The 17,577-nt window shown below is 47.2% G+C and overlaps 1 protein-coding gene across 6 annotated transcripts; it reads right to left on the reverse strand.

Annotated features, from left to right (window-relative positions):
* Nucleotides 1-520: 520 nt before the first annotated feature.
* LOC120036089 (zinc finger CCCH domain-containing protein 13-like) lies at nucleotides 521-17,291 on the reverse strand. 6 transcript variants are annotated; one of them, XM_038982557.1, is made up of 21 exons: nucleotides 17,149-17,291; nucleotides 16,364-16,579; nucleotides 16,161-16,270; nucleotides 15,855-15,969; nucleotides 15,601-15,712; nucleotides 15,293-15,420; nucleotides 15,137-15,175; nucleotides 14,638-15,002; nucleotides 14,259-14,435; nucleotides 13,659-13,987; nucleotides 10,193-10,711; nucleotides 9,313-9,624; nucleotides 8,376-8,910; nucleotides 7,946-8,172; nucleotides 6,188-7,555; nucleotides 5,384-6,076; nucleotides 4,778-5,251; nucleotides 4,468-4,614; nucleotides 3,931-4,131; nucleotides 1,490-1,653; nucleotides 521-1,284 (listed from the first exon to the last, which is right to left on the reverse strand). In XM_038982557.1, the coding sequence occupies exons 2-21, from the start codon at nucleotides 16,568-16,570 to the stop codon at nucleotides 1,054-1,056; spliced, it is 6,453 nt and encodes a 2,150-aa protein (XP_038838485.1). In that variant the 5' UTR covers nucleotides 16,571-16,579; nucleotides 17,149-17,291; the 3' UTR covers nucleotides 521-1,053. The 6 variants fall into 6 exon arrangements, with proteins under 6 accessions (XP_038838485.1, XP_038838482.1, XP_038838486.1 ...); XM_038982554.1 differs by having other exon boundaries at nucleotides 4,778-4,994; nucleotides 5,031-6,076; XM_038982558.1 differs by having other exon boundaries at nucleotides 4,778-6,076; nucleotides 8,060-8,172; nucleotides 16,427-16,579.
* Nucleotides 17,292-17,577: the final 286 nt, after the last annotated feature.

Here is a 17,577-nt window from a genome sequence, read left to right on the forward strand (position 1 = left end):
CTTTCAACCTGCAAACAGAATACATTAAGACAATTCAACACTGCTACAGAGAGTCATCATAGTTTAAGAGTCAAATCCATCTCCTGATGGGAATATGTTCAGGCCAGCCAGAGTCCTGTCGGTAAGTGTCTAGACTGGAGTGTTGTTATGGCACAGCAGTCTGAGGGTGTTGGCTGAGTTTAACCCAGAGGTCCTAGTAAAGTAGGCCATTGCCAAAGTTTCGAGTGACCTCAAGAGAAATGTATTCATGTCGGGGTGGAGTAGCCTAGGCAGTACAGTAAACATTCATACAAGTCACTCAGAGATTTGAGTGCGTTTGGCCAGGGTGCATCCCAAATGACACCCTATACAGCACACTACTTTTGACCCGAGCCCTATGGGCCAGGTCAGAATAAGTGCACTACATAGGGAATAGGGTGCCATCGGGGATGTAGTCAATGTCTCTTGAACAATACACAAATGACATCAAGCAGCACATGGCACTAAGACTGAACTCCATACAAAACAAGGATAAGAGCCATTACAAATGAACAACTAACCACTTTAATGCAGTCTTCAAAACCAATGCACAACAAAAGAAACAAAAAACATATAGCAACTTCATTATGAAAGGGAGACGTAATCACCCCCCTGACAACAAATATCCAATCGCACAAAAACAACAACTGTGTTATTCGGGAAAATGCATGTCTTTCCTGTAGCATTTTCATTTCTAGTTCAGGTACAGTACATTGTACAAGGCCTCTATCAATCCCTCCATAGGCTAGTATCTCCAATAGTCTCTATGGTAGAAGCAGTACAGTACTTGCGGATCAGATCAGTCTTCCATAATGACAGCACTGCTGACTGACAAGAGTTTCAGCATTTTGTTAGATTTTTCCTTGTGATTAAAAAGGCTATAGCAGGGGGCCGGGGTTTAGCGTTAGGGGGCGGGGTTTAGAGTTAGGGGGCAGGGACTCAGAGCAGGCTTAGTAGTCAGAGCTGATTCAATTTCTGATCATAGGTCAGTTTCATCATGCAGCGTTTGTTTTTACTCATAAGCCCTGCACACTCTCAGGAGACACACATCTCGGGGGGCTGTGGTGTACCGGGCTTGGCTACCGGTGAAGCTGCCGGTACCAGCCCCGGTGGCCCCTTGTCGGCCTTCTCTGGGCCTGCTGGGGGCCCCAACGGGGGCTGGTTGCTTCTGGCGGCGGCTACAGTCTTCTTGAAGAGACGCATGCTAAGTTGGAAGAGCTCACTGTCCACCACAGGAACACTGGGGTACATCTGCTTGGTCAGGCCCTGGAGAGAGAAAGACAGTTGGCTTACTATACAGCGATAGGCATTGTGTGTCAAAGTATTGCTCCATCTATTATAATATACTATCTACATAATCCCAGTCTATTCCTCCATTTATCCTACAGTACAGGGCCATCTTAGTCAATTGGTATATGGTCTAGAATAGTCTATGGTTCTGGGTACAAGTACATTTTCTTGGAGCACTCACCTTTTCGTTCTTGAGGAGCTGCCGTCTGATGGCCATGTCCCTACGGGCACAAAGGGCCTTACAGCAGGGGCCCAGGTTCCTCAGCAGACCTGCCCTCTCTACCTTCCTGTTCAGAGCTGCCTTGTTCAGAGCACCCAGGTCGTGCTCAAACAGCTTGTCAGCATCTGGAGGAATGGACAGAGAGCTGGGTTAGACTCACTGGATGTTTCCAGTGATGAATGGAAGCAACATACAAAAGATGTTTCTATTGCCGCTGCTTAGTGCTTTATCATATGCTAACACCACACTGACTGCTTAGTGCTTTATCATATGCTAACACCACACTGACTGCTTAGTGCTTTATCATATACTAGCACCACACTGACTGCTTAGTGCTTTATCATATGCTAACACCACACTGACTGCTTAGTGCTTTATCATATGCTAACACCACACTGACTGCTTAGTGCTTTATCATATGCTAACACCACACTGACTGCTTAGTGCTTTATCATACGCTAACACCACACTGACTGCTTAGTGCTTTATCATATGCTAACACCACACTGACTGCTTAGTGCTTTATCATATGCTAACACCACACTGACTGCTTAGTGCTTTATCATATGCTAACACCACACTGACTGCTTAGTGCTTTATCATATGCTAACACCACACTGACTGCTTAGTGCTTTATCATATGCTAACACCACACTGACTGCTTAGTGCTTTATCATATACTAGCACCACACTGACTGCTTAGTGCTTTATCATACGCTAACACCACACTGACTGCTTAGTGCTTTATCATATGCTAACACCACACTGACTGCTTAGTGCTTTATCATATGCTAACACCACACTGACTGCCTAGTTCTTTATCATATGCTAACACCACACTGACAGCTTAGTGCTTTATCATATGCTAACACCACACTGACTGCTTAGTGCTTTATCATATACTAGCACCACACTGACAGCTTAGTGCTTTATCATATACTAGCACCACACTGACTGCTTAGTGCTTTATCATATGCTAACACCACACTGACTGCTTAGTGCTTTATCATATACTAGCTCCACACTGACTGCTTAGTGCTTTATCATATACTAACACCACACTGACTGCTTAGTGCTTTATCATATGCTAACACCACACTGACTGCTTAGTGCTTTATCATATGCTAACACCACACTGACTGCTTAGTGCTTTATCATACGCTAACACCACACTGACTGCTTAGTGCTTTATCATACGCTAACACCACACTGACTGCTTAGTGCTTTATCATATGCTAACACCACACTGACTGCTTAGTGCTTTATCATATGCTAACACCACACTGACTGCTTAGTGCTTTATCATATGCTAACACCACACTGACTGCTTAGTGCTTTATCATATGCTAACACCACACTGACTGCTTAGTGCTTTATCATACGCTAACACCACACTGACTGCTTAGTGCTTTATCATATGCTAACACCACACTGACTGCTTAGTGCTTTATCATATACTAGCACCACACTGACTGCTTAGTGCTTTATCATACGCTAACACCACACTGACTGCTTAGTGCTTTATCATATGCTAACACCACACTGACTGCTTAGTGCTTTATCATATGCTAACACCACACTGACTGCTTAGTGCTTTATCATACGCTAACACCACACTGACTGCTTAGTGCTTTATCATATGCTAACACCACACTGACTGCTTAGTGCTTTATCATATGCTAACACCACACTGACTGCTTAGTGCTAACACCACACATGCTCACACAACTGAGCCACGTTCTAAGTATGCATACTTCCATTAAAAGTCTGTGTCTTGTAAAGTAAACAGAGCTGGTATGGATAATGTGTGTCATATTATACATGGTTCTAAAATAGAGAAAGATGGAGTACAGTATGTAATAGTACTAATATAATCCAGTAGGAGAAAGATGGAGTACAGTATGTAATAGTACTAATATAATCTAGTAGGAGAAAGATGGAGTACAGTATGTAATAGTACTAATATAATCCAGTAGGAGAAAGATGGAGTACAGTATGTAATAGTACTAATATAATCCAGTAGGAGAAAGATGGAGTACAGTATGTAATAGTACTAATATAATCCAGTAGGAGAAAGATGGAGTACAGTATGTAATAGTACTAATATAATCCAGTAGGAGAAAGATGGAGTACAGTATGTAATAGTACTAATATAATCCAGTAGGAGAAAGATGGAGTACAATATGTAATAGTACTAATATAATCCAGTAGGAGAAAGATGGAGTACAGTATGTAATAGTACTAATATAATCCAGTAGGAGAAAGATGGAGTACAGTATGTAATAGTACTAATATAATCCAGTAGGAGAAAGATGGAGTACAGTATGTAATAGTACTAATATAATCCAGTAGGAGAAAGATGGAGTACTGTATGTAATAGTACTAATATCTCCTCCAATCACCTTTAGGGTCGTCCAGCTCCTTCTTGCAGACCTCCCTGACTCTCTCCAGGAGCTCGGGCCCAGCCAGCCGCTTGGAGACGCCCGCCCTGAGGAGCACTGCCCCTGGGGTGAACCGGAGCAGAGCTGCCCCTGCCGCCCGGGGCTCCTGCTTCTGCTTGGGCATCAGGCTGGACCAGTCTACATCAATCACATCCAGGGGACCTGTAGGAACACAGCACATATGAAGGACTTAGACCACAATAACCAAACTATTTAGTTCACAATAATAAAAAAACACAACAGTTTGTCTTTTACCAGTGTCCAACTGCAGACTAGACAGGGTTGCCAGGTGTGTGATATTGGGCTAGTTTTGAGCTGGTTTGGAGGAGCCATTGGACAAGAATTTCTCATGACCTGGCAACCCAGCTGGCAAACCATAAGGACTGTGTAGTCCTGTTCTCAGCCAGAAGGACTGTGTAGTCCTGTTCTCAGCCAGAAGGACTGTGTAGTCCTGTTCTCAGCCAGAAGGACTGTGTAGTCCTGTTCTCAGTATTGTACCTGGCGTCTTCTCTTCTTCCTGCCCATCCTCTCTCTTCTGGGCGCTGTCCGCCAAGATCTCATCCAACTCGTCATCACTGATTGGCTCGTACTCCTCCCCGCCAGACACTACCGACACAGCGTCATCCGCCTTCGCGTCATCTTCGTCTGAGGACAAACAAATAAACTCACTCATTAACCTGCTACCATATCAACACAAACATAGACAAACAGATCTGGGACAAGGCTGTTGTTGCCAGCTCCCATGGTCACTGTCACACCAACTGTTCTGGGATCAGGCTAGTAGTTTGTGATTCTAGATGATCCTTACCGTCAACGCTGTCCTGTTTCTCTGCTTCCTGTATCTCTCCTCCCACAGGGTGATGGCTGTTGCCTGGTTTGTCCTGGTCCGTGCCGCCGTGTCCCAAGGCTTCGTGGGGGAGCAGGAGAGAGAACTCAGCCCTGTCCGGCCCCCTGATATCTGGTCTCATGTGATCTGGCCTTATGTCCGGTCTTATATCTGGCCCACCTCTCATATCCCCTCGAATGTCTCCCCTAATATCAGGTCTCATGTCCCCTCGAATGTCTCCCCTAATATCAGGTCTCATGTCCCCTCGAATGTCTCCCCTAATATCAGGTCTCATGTCCCCTCGAATGTCTCCCCTCATATCAGGTCTCATATCCCCTCGAATGTCACCCCTCATATCCCCTCGAATGTCTCCCCTAATATCAGGTCTCATGTCTCCCCTCATATCAGGTCTCATGTCCCCTCGAATGTCTCCCCTCATATCGGGTCTCATATCCCCTCGAATATCTCCCCTAATATCAGGTCTCATGTCTCCCCTCATATCAGGTCTCATATCTCCTCTCATGTCTCCTCTCATATCTCCTCTCATGTCCCCTCGAATGTCTCCCCTCATATCGGGTCTCATATCCCCTCGAATGTCTCCCCTAATATCAGGTCTCATGTCTCCTCTCATATCCCCTCGAATGTCTCCCCTCATATCAGGTCTATCTCCTCGCATGTCCCCTCTTAAATCTGGTCTGTCTCCCCTCATATCTGGTCTGTCTCCCCTCATATCTGGTCTGTCTCCCCTCATATCTGGTCTGTCTCCCCTCATGTCCATCCTGTTCTTGGGGTCCCCATGTGGCGGCAGGTCCATCAGTAGCATCCTCTCCCGCTCCCGGTCGTTGCCATGGTCGCCACCACGGCCAACGCCCCTGTTGCCGCCGCGCTCCCTTTCCCGCTCTCGTTCGTGCTGCTGCAGGAGACCCTCGGGCAGAAGCCGCTCTCTCTCACCCCGCATGTCACGGAGATCACGCTCTCTCATTTGCTCTCTGTTGCCTCCACGCATGAGGAGGGGTTCACGGCCCCTCCCACCCCACTCCCGTGGCCCCTCGGGCTCCCAGTCTCTCTGCTGCCCCTGCTGCTGGAGAGGAGGTAGTGGCCCCGGAGGCCCCTGTTGCTGTCGGAGGTCCTTGCGCTCACGCTCCCTCTCAAACTGTTCCCGCTCCCTCTCTCTCTCCCTCTCACGCTCTCGGCCGTCGTAGGACCCGGCCCGCGACTGCACCTGACGCTCTGACTCAGGGGAGCTACGTCTGGAGCTGTGGCTGCGAGAGTCCTGACGGTCTGGGAAGGAAAACCAGCAGAAATGTAATAAAACAGATATAATATCAATCAAATCAAACTAGTAAGGAGCTTCACTGTTTTCAACTAAACCTGTTGTTGTGTCTGGCGTACCTGAGGAGGTGCTGCGACTGGGCTCTCCTCTCCTCAGCTGGTCGATGCGTGACTTCCGCTCCTCTCCCCTCGCCACCGGAGGCTCTGTGACCACTGGTCCCCTCTCTCTCTCACCACGCTCCCTCTCTCTTTCCCTGTCTCGCTCCCTTTCTCGTTCCCGGTCTCGGGAGTTGCCCCCCTGGAGCTGGTGTCCTCTCCTGGGTCGGCCTGGTCCTTGGCCCTGCTGAGGGTCCTCTCTGTGGGCTGACTCGTTGGAGGGAGAGCGGAGACGTCTGGATGAGGCCCTGCTTTGGTTGCTTCCCATACTGCTGCTCCTCTTCTGCTCCGGAGGAGGCTTCCTCAGCAGGGGCTGGGACATGAGGGGCTGGGGGGGCAGGGTCTGGAGTAACATAGGAGGGTCCTGGGACAGCAGAGGGGCGATGGGCAGGGGAACAGGCCTCTCCATCCTCTCCCTCTCCTTGCCCCCCCTCGGACCTCCTCTCCTGGGAAGAGCTTCGGTCGGAGTCCTCTCAGTGGGGACTGTGGGGGGTGCCTTAACGGCCGCCGATCCACCACCGCGCTCCAGCACATCCTCGTCAGACCAGTCGCTGAAGTTGGTGTCCATTTTGACGGGCTGTGGCAAGGGCTCTGCAACAGAATGTGGCATGGCCCTCTGGGATAGCAGAGCCTCCTTTGGCGCGGGTGGGGGCGTCCGGGGACCCCTCTTGTTCCTCTTGCCCGGGGGAAGATGGGAGGAGCCTGGTTCCTCCTCAGACGCGTCCGACTCGGCGCCACGGGATCGTTTCCTCTTCTTGTCCAGCGCCTTCTTCTTAGGCGCCTTGCGGGGGGAGAGGAGAGGGGGCGGGGGGGCGTCCGAGAGGGCCATGGAGGAGGGGGGCTCTGGGTTGGTGAACCTCTCTGGAGCTCCTGAAACACCTCCTGCCACGCCCTCCTCCTTCCTCCCCTTCTTCAGGCCTTTCTTCTGGGACTTAGTCTTCTTCTTGCCCTCCTCATGACCTGACGGGACTGGAGCATCTCTGTCCTCGGTGACCAGGGCCACGGGCGGCGGGGGAGGGGTGGGCTCCCGACCGTCCCTCTCTTTACCTCTCCTAGAGTCCGAGCCGGAGGCCGAGACAGGGGTACTGCTATCTGAGGGGTGCTCCCCCCGTCTCTCCCCTCCTCTGCCTGCTCCTCCTCTGTCTCCGCGGGCGTCAGCCTCCTCGTTCCGGCGGCTCCTCCCCTCCCTCTTGTCCCCGCCTCCACGGCGCTCCTCGTCCTTCCAGCGGCTGGGCTTGGTGTCCTCCGCTACAGAGGTGCTGGGGGGGGAACGCAGGAGGGGGTCCTGGGGCGGGAGTACCACCTGACTCAACAGCCGGTGTTTCTCAACACCTGAACACACACCAAGAAGCAGAGGGATTCTGTTAGCACCATGCCAAGGTTTATCAACACCATGGAAACGTCAACGAAGGTCAAAGAAACAAAACACCTTTTTATCTTAAAGGGCGCCTTGGCTCGGTCTCAAAGATCTCTGATCGCCTTCTAATAACAATCAAACACCAGCTGTTACTTCTATGTCAGCACGTTCAGTTCCAGTCTGTCTGTATGAAATGTGCTCAACCATTAAAAGGTATTATCACTGAGTGTGCCCTGGGCTCACGTGGAGGGATATTGAAGTGATCAGGCCAAGGCACCCTTTGGGGAGGTGTTAATCCATACGGGACTAGTTTCCTCCAGACAGAACCAGTGCTGTTTGTTTTTCCCATTAAAGAGTGTCCCTACTGTCAAGCACTGGAGGAGGAGGACACACTGGTACTGTGATGGGGAGGATGGTGATTGGGCCAGGGCCAGAGTTGGGGCGGACCTTGGGCTGGCCTCCACCAATCAAACGCTCACTTTTCTCCTCAGGGCTGTTGTATTCCTCGCCGTCTCCTGGGGTGGCGTCCCTTGCTCGCTTGGGAGAGGGGCGAGTCGGGCTGGGTGTGGTCTCTACCCTGTGCCTCTTCCGGCTGCAGATGACACACACAGAGAAGAGGGGTTAGAGGTCAGCTGGGTGGTGTTACGTAGGAAAGAAACAGACGGAAACTAACCACAACTAAGGTAAAACGATGAAGTGATTCTAGTTATGAGTCATGGGTTAGTGGTTACCAGGGTTGGGCCTGGAATTGAAATGGAACTGGCCCCAACCCTGGTGGTTACTACTGATACTTGCCTGGTCTTGCGGTCTTCATGCGAGTCTCGGACAGAGCGGTCGTCCCTTGGTTCATCCCTAGTCCGTTCCCGTCGCTCATCCCTTCCTTTCTCACGCTCCTCCCATTCCCGCTGCCTCTCCCTCTCTCTTTGCTCTCGCTCCCTCTCCCGCTCTCGTTCCCTCTCCCGCTCTCTCTCCTTCCTCTCCCTATCTCGCTCCTCCCTCTCCCGCTCCCTCTCTTCCCTCTCCCGTTCCCTCTCTCGCTCCTTTTCCCTCTCTTTCTCCTTTTCCCTCTCTTTCTCCTTTTCCCTCTCTCGCTCCCGTTCTCGCTCCCTCTCCCGGACCCTCTCCCGCTCTGCCTCCCTCTCCTTCTCCTTCTCTCTTTCTCTCTCCTTCTCTCTTTCCCGTTCCCTCTCTCGCTCCCTTTCTCGGGCCCTGTCCTCTCGCCGGTCCCCTCCTTTTTCCTCTCCTCTGCGTTCATCCCTTCCTCTGGTCTCCTCCCTGTCTGGCTCTTCTCCTCTGGCTGGGTGCCGACCAGGAGAGGACGCTCTTTGGTCTGTTAGAAACAGAGGAAACAGCCAGTCAGTCACAACATCCAACACCAAGGGTTCCTTCTCAATGCATCATTCAGAAAGCATTAGAGAAGAGGCCTGAGGGACCTTGGATCTTCTTCTCCAGTACGGTTGAAGAGACAGGATGCTTTACGAAGGCTTTCTGTTACATAGAACTGTGTTTCTTGTTGTCCTTGCCTAATTGTAGCATCAGCTGTGTACTTTGTCAGTTGCCCTGTCTAGCTGTGTCCTTTTCTGTCTACGTCTCGTTTCTATTTTAAATCACTCACTGCAGAACATTGAGATTGTTTTTCAATGAAAAGTGTATTATAAATGGTATTTTATTTAACTAGTATTATAGATTAAATGTATTTTTTATTAGGATACGAGGAAAGACCTCTCCTCACCTCTCTCCCTGTTCTCTCTGCGGTCACCACGGTCGGTGTGACCACCTCTACGGTCGTAGGATGAGTCTCTCCCAGTCGCCTGCTCCCCTCCTCTCCTGTCTCCGTCATAACGGTCACGCTCCGCTCCTCCTCTGTCGACACCTCCTCTTTCGGCGCCTCCTCCTCTCTCTGCGCCTCCTCTCTCCGCCCCACGGTCGGTGCTCCTCTCCGCACTCTTCTCACGGAAGCCTCCGCCGCTACGTGACTCCCAACCGTCATGACCACCACTCTCAAGCTGGGAGCTTCGGGCATTCCGGGTGGAGCCTGAGGAACCTGAGGGAGGAAGGACAGATTTAGAAGTATGCTGAAACAGACACAGAGGGGATTGGATTATCTGGCCTGGGATGCCCCGGTGGGAGGAGTTCGCACCAGGTGAATAGTAACTGCATTTGTTTTGGAACCGGGCGGCCTCCCAGGCATGAGCCAGGTGCCCCCTCTGGGCTGACGGTGAAACGGGTTCAAAACAAAGTGGCGTAGGTTAAGAACGTGGAGTAATGAGTAGGAATCAGATTCTTTTCTCACATGCAAAAGTGATTGCTTTTGATATAAACCCTTTATCTGCCTTCCCAATGAAAACTCATTTTATCAAAAAGAGATGTATGTTTCTGGATGATGCTCCATGCTGCTTTATTGACAACATGGCCGAGCGGCACAGATTACTGTTCCATTTGAGAAGGGTGCTCCTCCCTCAGCCATAGACTGGTGCACCGCAGTTCATCTTGATCAAATTCCCTCACTTCCACAAACACCACAGCAACAAACACATTAACAACTGTTACTACAACTGGACATTAGTAGATTTTGCTGGTCATAAGATGTGTGATGTCATGTGTGACCTCACCTTTGTCAGATGCGTCAGCCTCGCGGCCCCTACCCCTGCCAGGTCTCTCAGCTCTACTCTCTGTCCTCGTCTCCCCCCTCCCTTCAGTCCTCCCTCCTTCCTCTCGCCCGTGGCCCCTCCCATAGCCCCTCCCCTCCTCCGGGACAGCCTCCTCCTTCCTGTCCGTCTTCTCCCTCTCTCCTCTCTCCCGCTCCCTCTCTTTCTCCTTTTCTCGCTCCCTCTCCCGTTCTCGGTCCCGGTCCCTGTACTCCAGAGGGTCTCGTCCGGAGCGTGTTGACGTGGTCTCTGTGGTTCTGGGTTCCCGGGTCGAGTCCTTGGTGTCCCGGTCTCTATCCCTGGTGGGGTCCCTGGAGGTACTGGTGGAGTCTCCTCGTCGGTCACTGCGCCCGTCACCCCGGCGCTCTCGCCCCTCTTTTGTCTCCCGGTCCTCACGGGCGGCATCACGAGAAGAGCTCGTCTCTGCCACCTCGTAGTCCCGGTCGTCACGGCTACCGTCTTTCTCTGGCTTCCCGCGGCTCTCTGCATGGATGAGACAAGAACACAGGTTTGTGTTATTACAGCGTCCAGCCAAATGACACAATGTAGAGACTGTTTTCATATAAACAAACAGTAACATATAGAAAACCAGTAGTTTATTTAAAGGAGGTGACCACATATAGAAAACCAGTAGTTTATTTAAAGGTGGTGACCACATATAGAAAACCAGTAGTTTATTTAAAGGAGGTGACCACATATAGAAAACCAGTAGTTTATTTAAAGGAGGTGACCACATATAGAAAACCAGTAGTTTATTTAAAGGAGGTGACCACATATAGAAAACCAGTAGTTTAAAGGTGGTGACCACATATAGAAAACCAGTAGTTTATTGAAAGGAGGTGACCACATATAGAAAACCAGTAGTTTATTGAAAGGAGGTGACCACATATAGAAAACCAGTAGTTTATTTAAAGGAGGTGACCACATATAGAAAACCAGTAGTTTATTTAAAGGTGATGACCACATATAGAAAACCAGTAGTTTATTTAAAGGTGGTGACCACATATAGAAAACCAGTAGTTTATTTAAAGGTGATGACCACATATAGAAAACCAGTAGTTTATTTAAAGGAGGTGACCACATATAGAAAACCAGTAGTTTATTTAAAGGAGGTGACCACATATAGAAAACCAGTAGTTTATTTAAAGGTGGTGACCACATATAGAAAACCAGTAGTTTATTTAAAGGAGGTGACCACATATAGAAAACCAGTAGTTTATTTAAAGGTGGTGACCACATATAGAAAACCAGTAGTGTATTTAAAGGTGGTGACCACATATAGAAAACCAGTAGTTTATTTAAAGGTGGTGACCACATATAGAAAACCAGTAGTTTATTTCAAGGTGATGACCACATATAGAAAACCAGTAGTTTATTGAAAGGAGGTGACCACATATAGAAAACCAGTAGTTTATTTAAAGGAGGTGACCACATATAGAAAACCAGTAGTTTATTTAAAGGTGATGACCACATATAGAAAACCAGTAGTTTATTTAAAGGTGGTGACCACATATAGAAAACCAGTAGTTTATTTAAAGGTGATGAGATGACCACATATAGAAAACCAGTAGTTTATTTAAAGGAGGTGACCACATATAGAAAACCAGTAGTTTATTTAAAGGAGGTGACCACATATAGAAAACCAGTAGTTTATTTAAAGGTGGTGACCACATATAGAAAACCAGTAGTTTATTTAAAGGAGGTGACCACATATAGAAAACCAGTAGTTTATTTAAAGGTGGTGACCACATATAGAAAACCAGTAGTGTATTTAAAGGTGGTGACCACATATAGAAAACCAGTAGTTTATTTAAAGGTGGTGACCACATATAGAAAACCAGTAGTTTATTTCAAGGTGATGACCACATATAGAAAACCAGTAGTTTATTTAAAGGGGGTGACCACATATAGAAAACCAGTAGTTTATTTAAAGGTGGTGACCACATATAGAAAACCAGTAGTTTATTTAAAGGTGGTGACCACATATAGAAAACCAGTAGTTTATTTAAAGGAGGTGACCACATATAGAAAACCAGTAGTTTATTTAAAGGTGGTGACCACATATAGAAAACCAGTAGTTTATTTAAAGGTGGTGACCACATATAGAAAACCAGTAGTTTATTTAAAGGTGGTGACCACATATAGAAAACCAGTAGTTTATTTCAAGGTGATGACCACATATAGAAAACCAGTAGTTTATTTAAAGGGGGTGACCACATATAGAAAACCAGTAGTTTATTTAAAGGTGGTGACCACATATAGAAAACCAGTAGTTTATTTAAAGGTGGTGACCACATATAGAAAACCAGTAGTTTATTTAAAGGAGGTGACCACATATAGAAAACCAGTAGTTTATTTAAAGGTGGTGACCACATATAGAAAACCAGTAGTTTATTTAAAGGTGGTGACCACATATAGAAAACCAGTAGTTTATTTAAAGGAGGTGACCACATATAGAAAACCAGTAGTTTATTTAAAGCTGGTGACCACATATAGAAAACCAGTAGTTTATTTAAAGGTGGTGACCACATATAGAAAACCAGTAGTTTATTTAAAGGAGGTGACCACATATAGAAAACCAGTAGTTTATTTCAAGGTGGTGACCACATATAGAAAACCAGTAGTTTATTTAAAGGTGGTGACCACATATAGAAAACCAGTAGTTTATTTAAAGGTGGTGACCACATATAGAAAACCAGTAGTTTATTTAAAGGTGGTGACCACATATAGAAAACCAGTAGTTTATTTAAAGGTGGTGACCACATATAGAAAACCAGTAGTTTATTTAAAGGTGATGACCACATATAGAAAACCAGTAGTTTATTTAAAGGTGGTGACCACATATAGAAAACCAGTAGTTTATTTAAAGGTGGTGACCACATATAGAAAACCAGTAGTTTATTTAAAGGAGGTGACCACATATAGAAAACCAGTAGTTTATTTAAAGGTGGTGACCACATATAGAAAACCAGTAGTTTATTTAAAGGTGGTGACCACATATAGAAAACCAGTAGTTTATTTAAAGGTGGTGACCACATATAGAAAACCAGTAGTTTATTTAAAGGTGGTGACCACATATAGAAAACCAGTAGTTTATTTAAAGGTGGTGACCACATATAGAAAACCAGTAGTTTATTTAAAGGAGGTGACCACATATAGAAAACCAGTAGTTTATTTAAAGGAGGTGACCACATATAGAAAACCAGTAGTTTATTTAAAGGTGGTGACCACATATAGAAAATCAGTAGTTTATTTAAAGGAGGTGACCACATATAGAAAACCAGTAGTTTATTTAAAGGTGGTGACCACATATAGAAAACCAGTAGTTTATTTAAAGGTGGTGACCACATATAGAAAACCAGTAGTTTATTTAAAGGTGGTGACCACATATAGAAAACGGTCTGTGTTTTATGTTAATGAGTTGCTGTACCGTCTCGACGCTCGTGTCGGTGCTCCTGGGCAGGTGGGCTCCTCCCCCTCTCGCTGCGTCCTCTCTCACGCCCCCGAGAGCGGTTTCGTTCTCCGGGGCTAGTCCTCCTCTGAGGAGAGGAGGTGTCCCGGGAGGCTGCAGGGGAGCGGGAGGAACACCTCTGGCCAGGAGGTGAGGAGGCGGCTGGGGGCTCGCGGTTGTAGGCGGGGGATGCCGAGCGGCGTCGGCGGGGGGAAGGAGAGTGTCTCTGGGCTGAGGAGCCAGAGTGGGAGGACGGGGAGTGGTGGCGGGGCGGGGTTGGGGTGCGCTTGTGGCGGGGAGGGGGAGACCTGGAAGACCAGGAGGACGAGGGGTTATGGTTATTCAGGGAAAGTGACCGTCTTGCTAGTCTGTCTACCATCTACACCAACTCATGAGAATCCTGCTAATAACATGACTGAAAATGCTAGTGTTAAGATAGATGGCATCTTTAGACCATCGTCTCAGGTTCAGGTGCTGCTGCATATTTCTCCATTTCTGCAAGCAGATGTTTATACTGTCATCTTACTGCTTCTGGCATGACAATGATGTTATCTTGTTAGTGTCTAACAGGCTACTGACCTGTGAGGTGGGGAGGCAGGCGCAAGGGTCTTCTGGGAGGCTACTTTTGGGGAGGTGGACTTGTTCTTCCTGGCTGACGGGGACACCACTCGGTCTCTGGAAGGAGAGGACACGCTGCCGGAACGTTCCTCCGACATCACTGACCGCTTGGCCTTGTGGGAGCTGTCTGACCGGTCTCTGCAAGAGCCAAGAGAAACTAAAAGTGAGTCCATTTCATAGTTTATTCAACAACAGTGCTAACAGATGTTTTTAAATGACTGTTGATTAGACTGTTGTTTTGCTTGTCTCCAGTGGGTCTTGTTATGCCTATTCAACGAGGCTGCTAGATCCCTCTACAGCTTGGAGCGGAGCTGGACAACATGGCAGTGAACCTCTTTACCTGCGTTTCTCCTTCTTCTCCTTGTGTTTCTCCGCGTCTCTCCCTCTCTCCTTTCCCTCCTTGGGCGGCTTCTCCTCACACTTCTCCTTGTTCTTGTGCTTCCCCTTGTGTTTCTTCCCCCCGGCTGCCACGACAGGGTTCCCCAGCGGAAGCACCGGAGGAGGGGGGCTGGGGGTGCGGGGACCTTTCTTCTTCCCGTGGCCCCCCTTGGAAGATCTGGCCGTGGCGGACGCAGAGGACGACACAGAGGTCTTCTTCTCCTTCTTCCTGGAACCAGAAGCTTTAGGTCCTTTGGTGTGTTTGGGAGATCCACTGGACTTCCTGGAGGAGGGGGAACCTTTAGAGCTGGAACGCTCCGGGGATGTCTGGAATTACAACGTGGAATAAAGGCAGAATTGGTTAGCATGGACACTGAAAGGAGAGAAGTCTAAACCAGATATGAGTGTTGATATGGATGGCTCCTGAATGACAATAAGGTTAGGTAGGTATCTCTTCTTACCTTGGATATGATAGTGGTCCTCGTTTTGGTGGTCGGCTCCTAGTGAGAGATTGTAAGTGTATAAGGTTATAAAACAGATCAACCGCAGTCTTAATTAATGCAGGGCTCTATGAACTATAGTAGATATAGCTACAGTCGATACATGCATACTGGTACCTCTTTCTTGATAACAATCTCCTCTCTTTTCTCCATATTCTCCTGCTCCAACTTCATGAGCTCCCGCTGGATCTTCTGTCTCTTCATCTCTAGGGATAACTCGTAGTCGTAGTCGCCGTTATCCGAGTCTAAAAGACAAATACAACAGCACATTACTTAAGGTTAGAATATGCAATACAAACAAGTTTTCCCAATAGAGTGAAAAACGGTTCGACATTCATTAGTTCTACTTTCATATGTTAATAAGGGCACGTGTTTTCTTTCTTTTCGTCGTGCCTATTGAACACGGCCCTACTTTCAAACCTCACCTTCGCGGTTGGCTTCCCACTCTGTGGTCTCTTCTTCGCTGGCAGGGGTTCTCTCTTTAGTGATTTTTATATCTTCCTTCTCCCTGTGGCGGCCTCGGGACGAGTCTCGCTGCTGCAGAACACAGACAGGTTTACATGGAAGACTCCCATACATGTTGGTCTAATATCTAACTAGTAAAATGGTTGTTCACTATGTCCTAAAGAACAAGAGAAAATAGGACATGAAAGCGAGGTGTATGTGGAGAGTAACTCACTCTGGCTGTGGGGGACGTAGGCTCCTCTGGCTCTCTCTTTGTAGCATCTGATTCAACATCCTGCCTCTTATTCTTCATCCTCTCTCGCAGATCGCCAGTTGGTCTCTCCGCTGACCTGTTTACACACAAATATATGGTAATCTCAGGCATTGGTTCAGCATAAGACAACTGGCTTATCAAATACAATAAGAAACTGCCATGGGAGAATATTGGGACCGTCTGACTGTGTTGCCCACTTGCATAAAATATCTATTTTTCAGTTGCCTGCATACACGGGTCACAGGCAATTCTCCAAGGCCATCTAACCTGCTAAAAGATCCACTAAATCCTTTGCCTCGTGGCTGAGTTCCATGTGTGTAGCGACAAGTATTGCCGTAACTGCAATTCCCAGTCTTCAACCAATTTCTACAATTAGTCTGAAAGGAAGAAAGCAAGAAAGTGTCATTTCATGAAGCAGAAATAGGGTTTTGCTCTGATGAATCCAAAATTCAAAGATGTTCTTTCTCTACCTTCTCTGGACATGCATGTGTTGTATCTGTCAGTGGGTTAGATGCAGGTGTAGAGGTACACACCTCGACAGCATTACTACCAGTGCTGGGGCCAAGTCTTTCAAACACGCTGGGCCGGCGAGACGGGGTGGTGGTGGTCTGGCTACTGCTGCTGTCAGATATGGTTTTAGAATTCTCCACTGTTACCCTCCGCCTTATCTTGGACATTCTGCAGGGCTGCAATGGTAGAATAATATATTATAAACCTGCATTGGTACATACAGCAATCTGAATATGCACTTTACTGTAAACAACAAAACATTTCAACGTTGGTTTGTCAAACAACAAAAATCAGTAGCCTGGTTGACATTTCCATTTGAAACTATACTAGCAAATTGATGCAAAGAAACATTGGGGATTTTGTGAATCTTTTTACACACTGGACACACACTGATCTGGGGTGTAATTATCCAAACAGTTGCAAAACGTTCCATTTTGCAACTAAAAATAGTTTTTAATTACCAATCAAGCCCCGATGATGAGTTAACATTAGCATATTGATGCTGACTAGTTACTAACACGTTAGTTAACTAATCATTTATGCATATTTTTGCCAGAGATCGTATCTGAAAATGCAGTTTGGTAGCTAGCTAGTTAATAGCGAATGAAAAGGGAACTTTGGATATTTATGATAACGTATTAGCATAAGCTAGCTATGCTCTCTGGGCCCGAGGCCTGTATAAGCCATCCCCATATTCAAAGATCCTGGAAAGCTATTGCACATTGCAGTAAAAATGTTGCCTCACCCAAAATATTAATTCGGTGTCGCATCTATTTTCGTAGGCAATGGGATTCGCTACCTTTTGAAATTACAAGTTGTATTCTTGTATTTCAATGGCAGGGGCTCCCCTATCCGCCTTCATGTTGGCAAAGGGTGCGTGTGTAATGATTGGGTGTGTTTTCGACCGTAGATATCTAAAAGTGGAGCCGCAATATAATCTACACGCGCGGGGAATTATGGGATACTGGGTGTCTTCTTTTTTCTTTACACGACTTTGAGCCTGCAAGTTTGGACAGAATGGACCTATCATCATATCCATGGTTTTCCACAATTTGTGAGAGATTTTTTGTTACTGTATTGAAAGTTAAAATAGTGCTAATTTGCTGAGAAATTGGTTTACTAGTCCTAGGGGAGTAGCCAAAGCGCATGCGCGTTTTATTTCCTACGCTCCCTA

The sequence above is a fragment of the Salvelinus namaycush genome, unplaced genomic scaffold (assembly GCF_016432855.1).
Source record: "Salvelinus namaycush isolate Seneca unplaced genomic scaffold, SaNama_1.0 Scaffold1204, whole genome shotgun sequence".
NCBI classification, from domain to species: domain Eukaryota; kingdom Metazoa; phylum Chordata; class Actinopteri; order Salmoniformes; family Salmonidae; genus Salvelinus; species Salvelinus namaycush.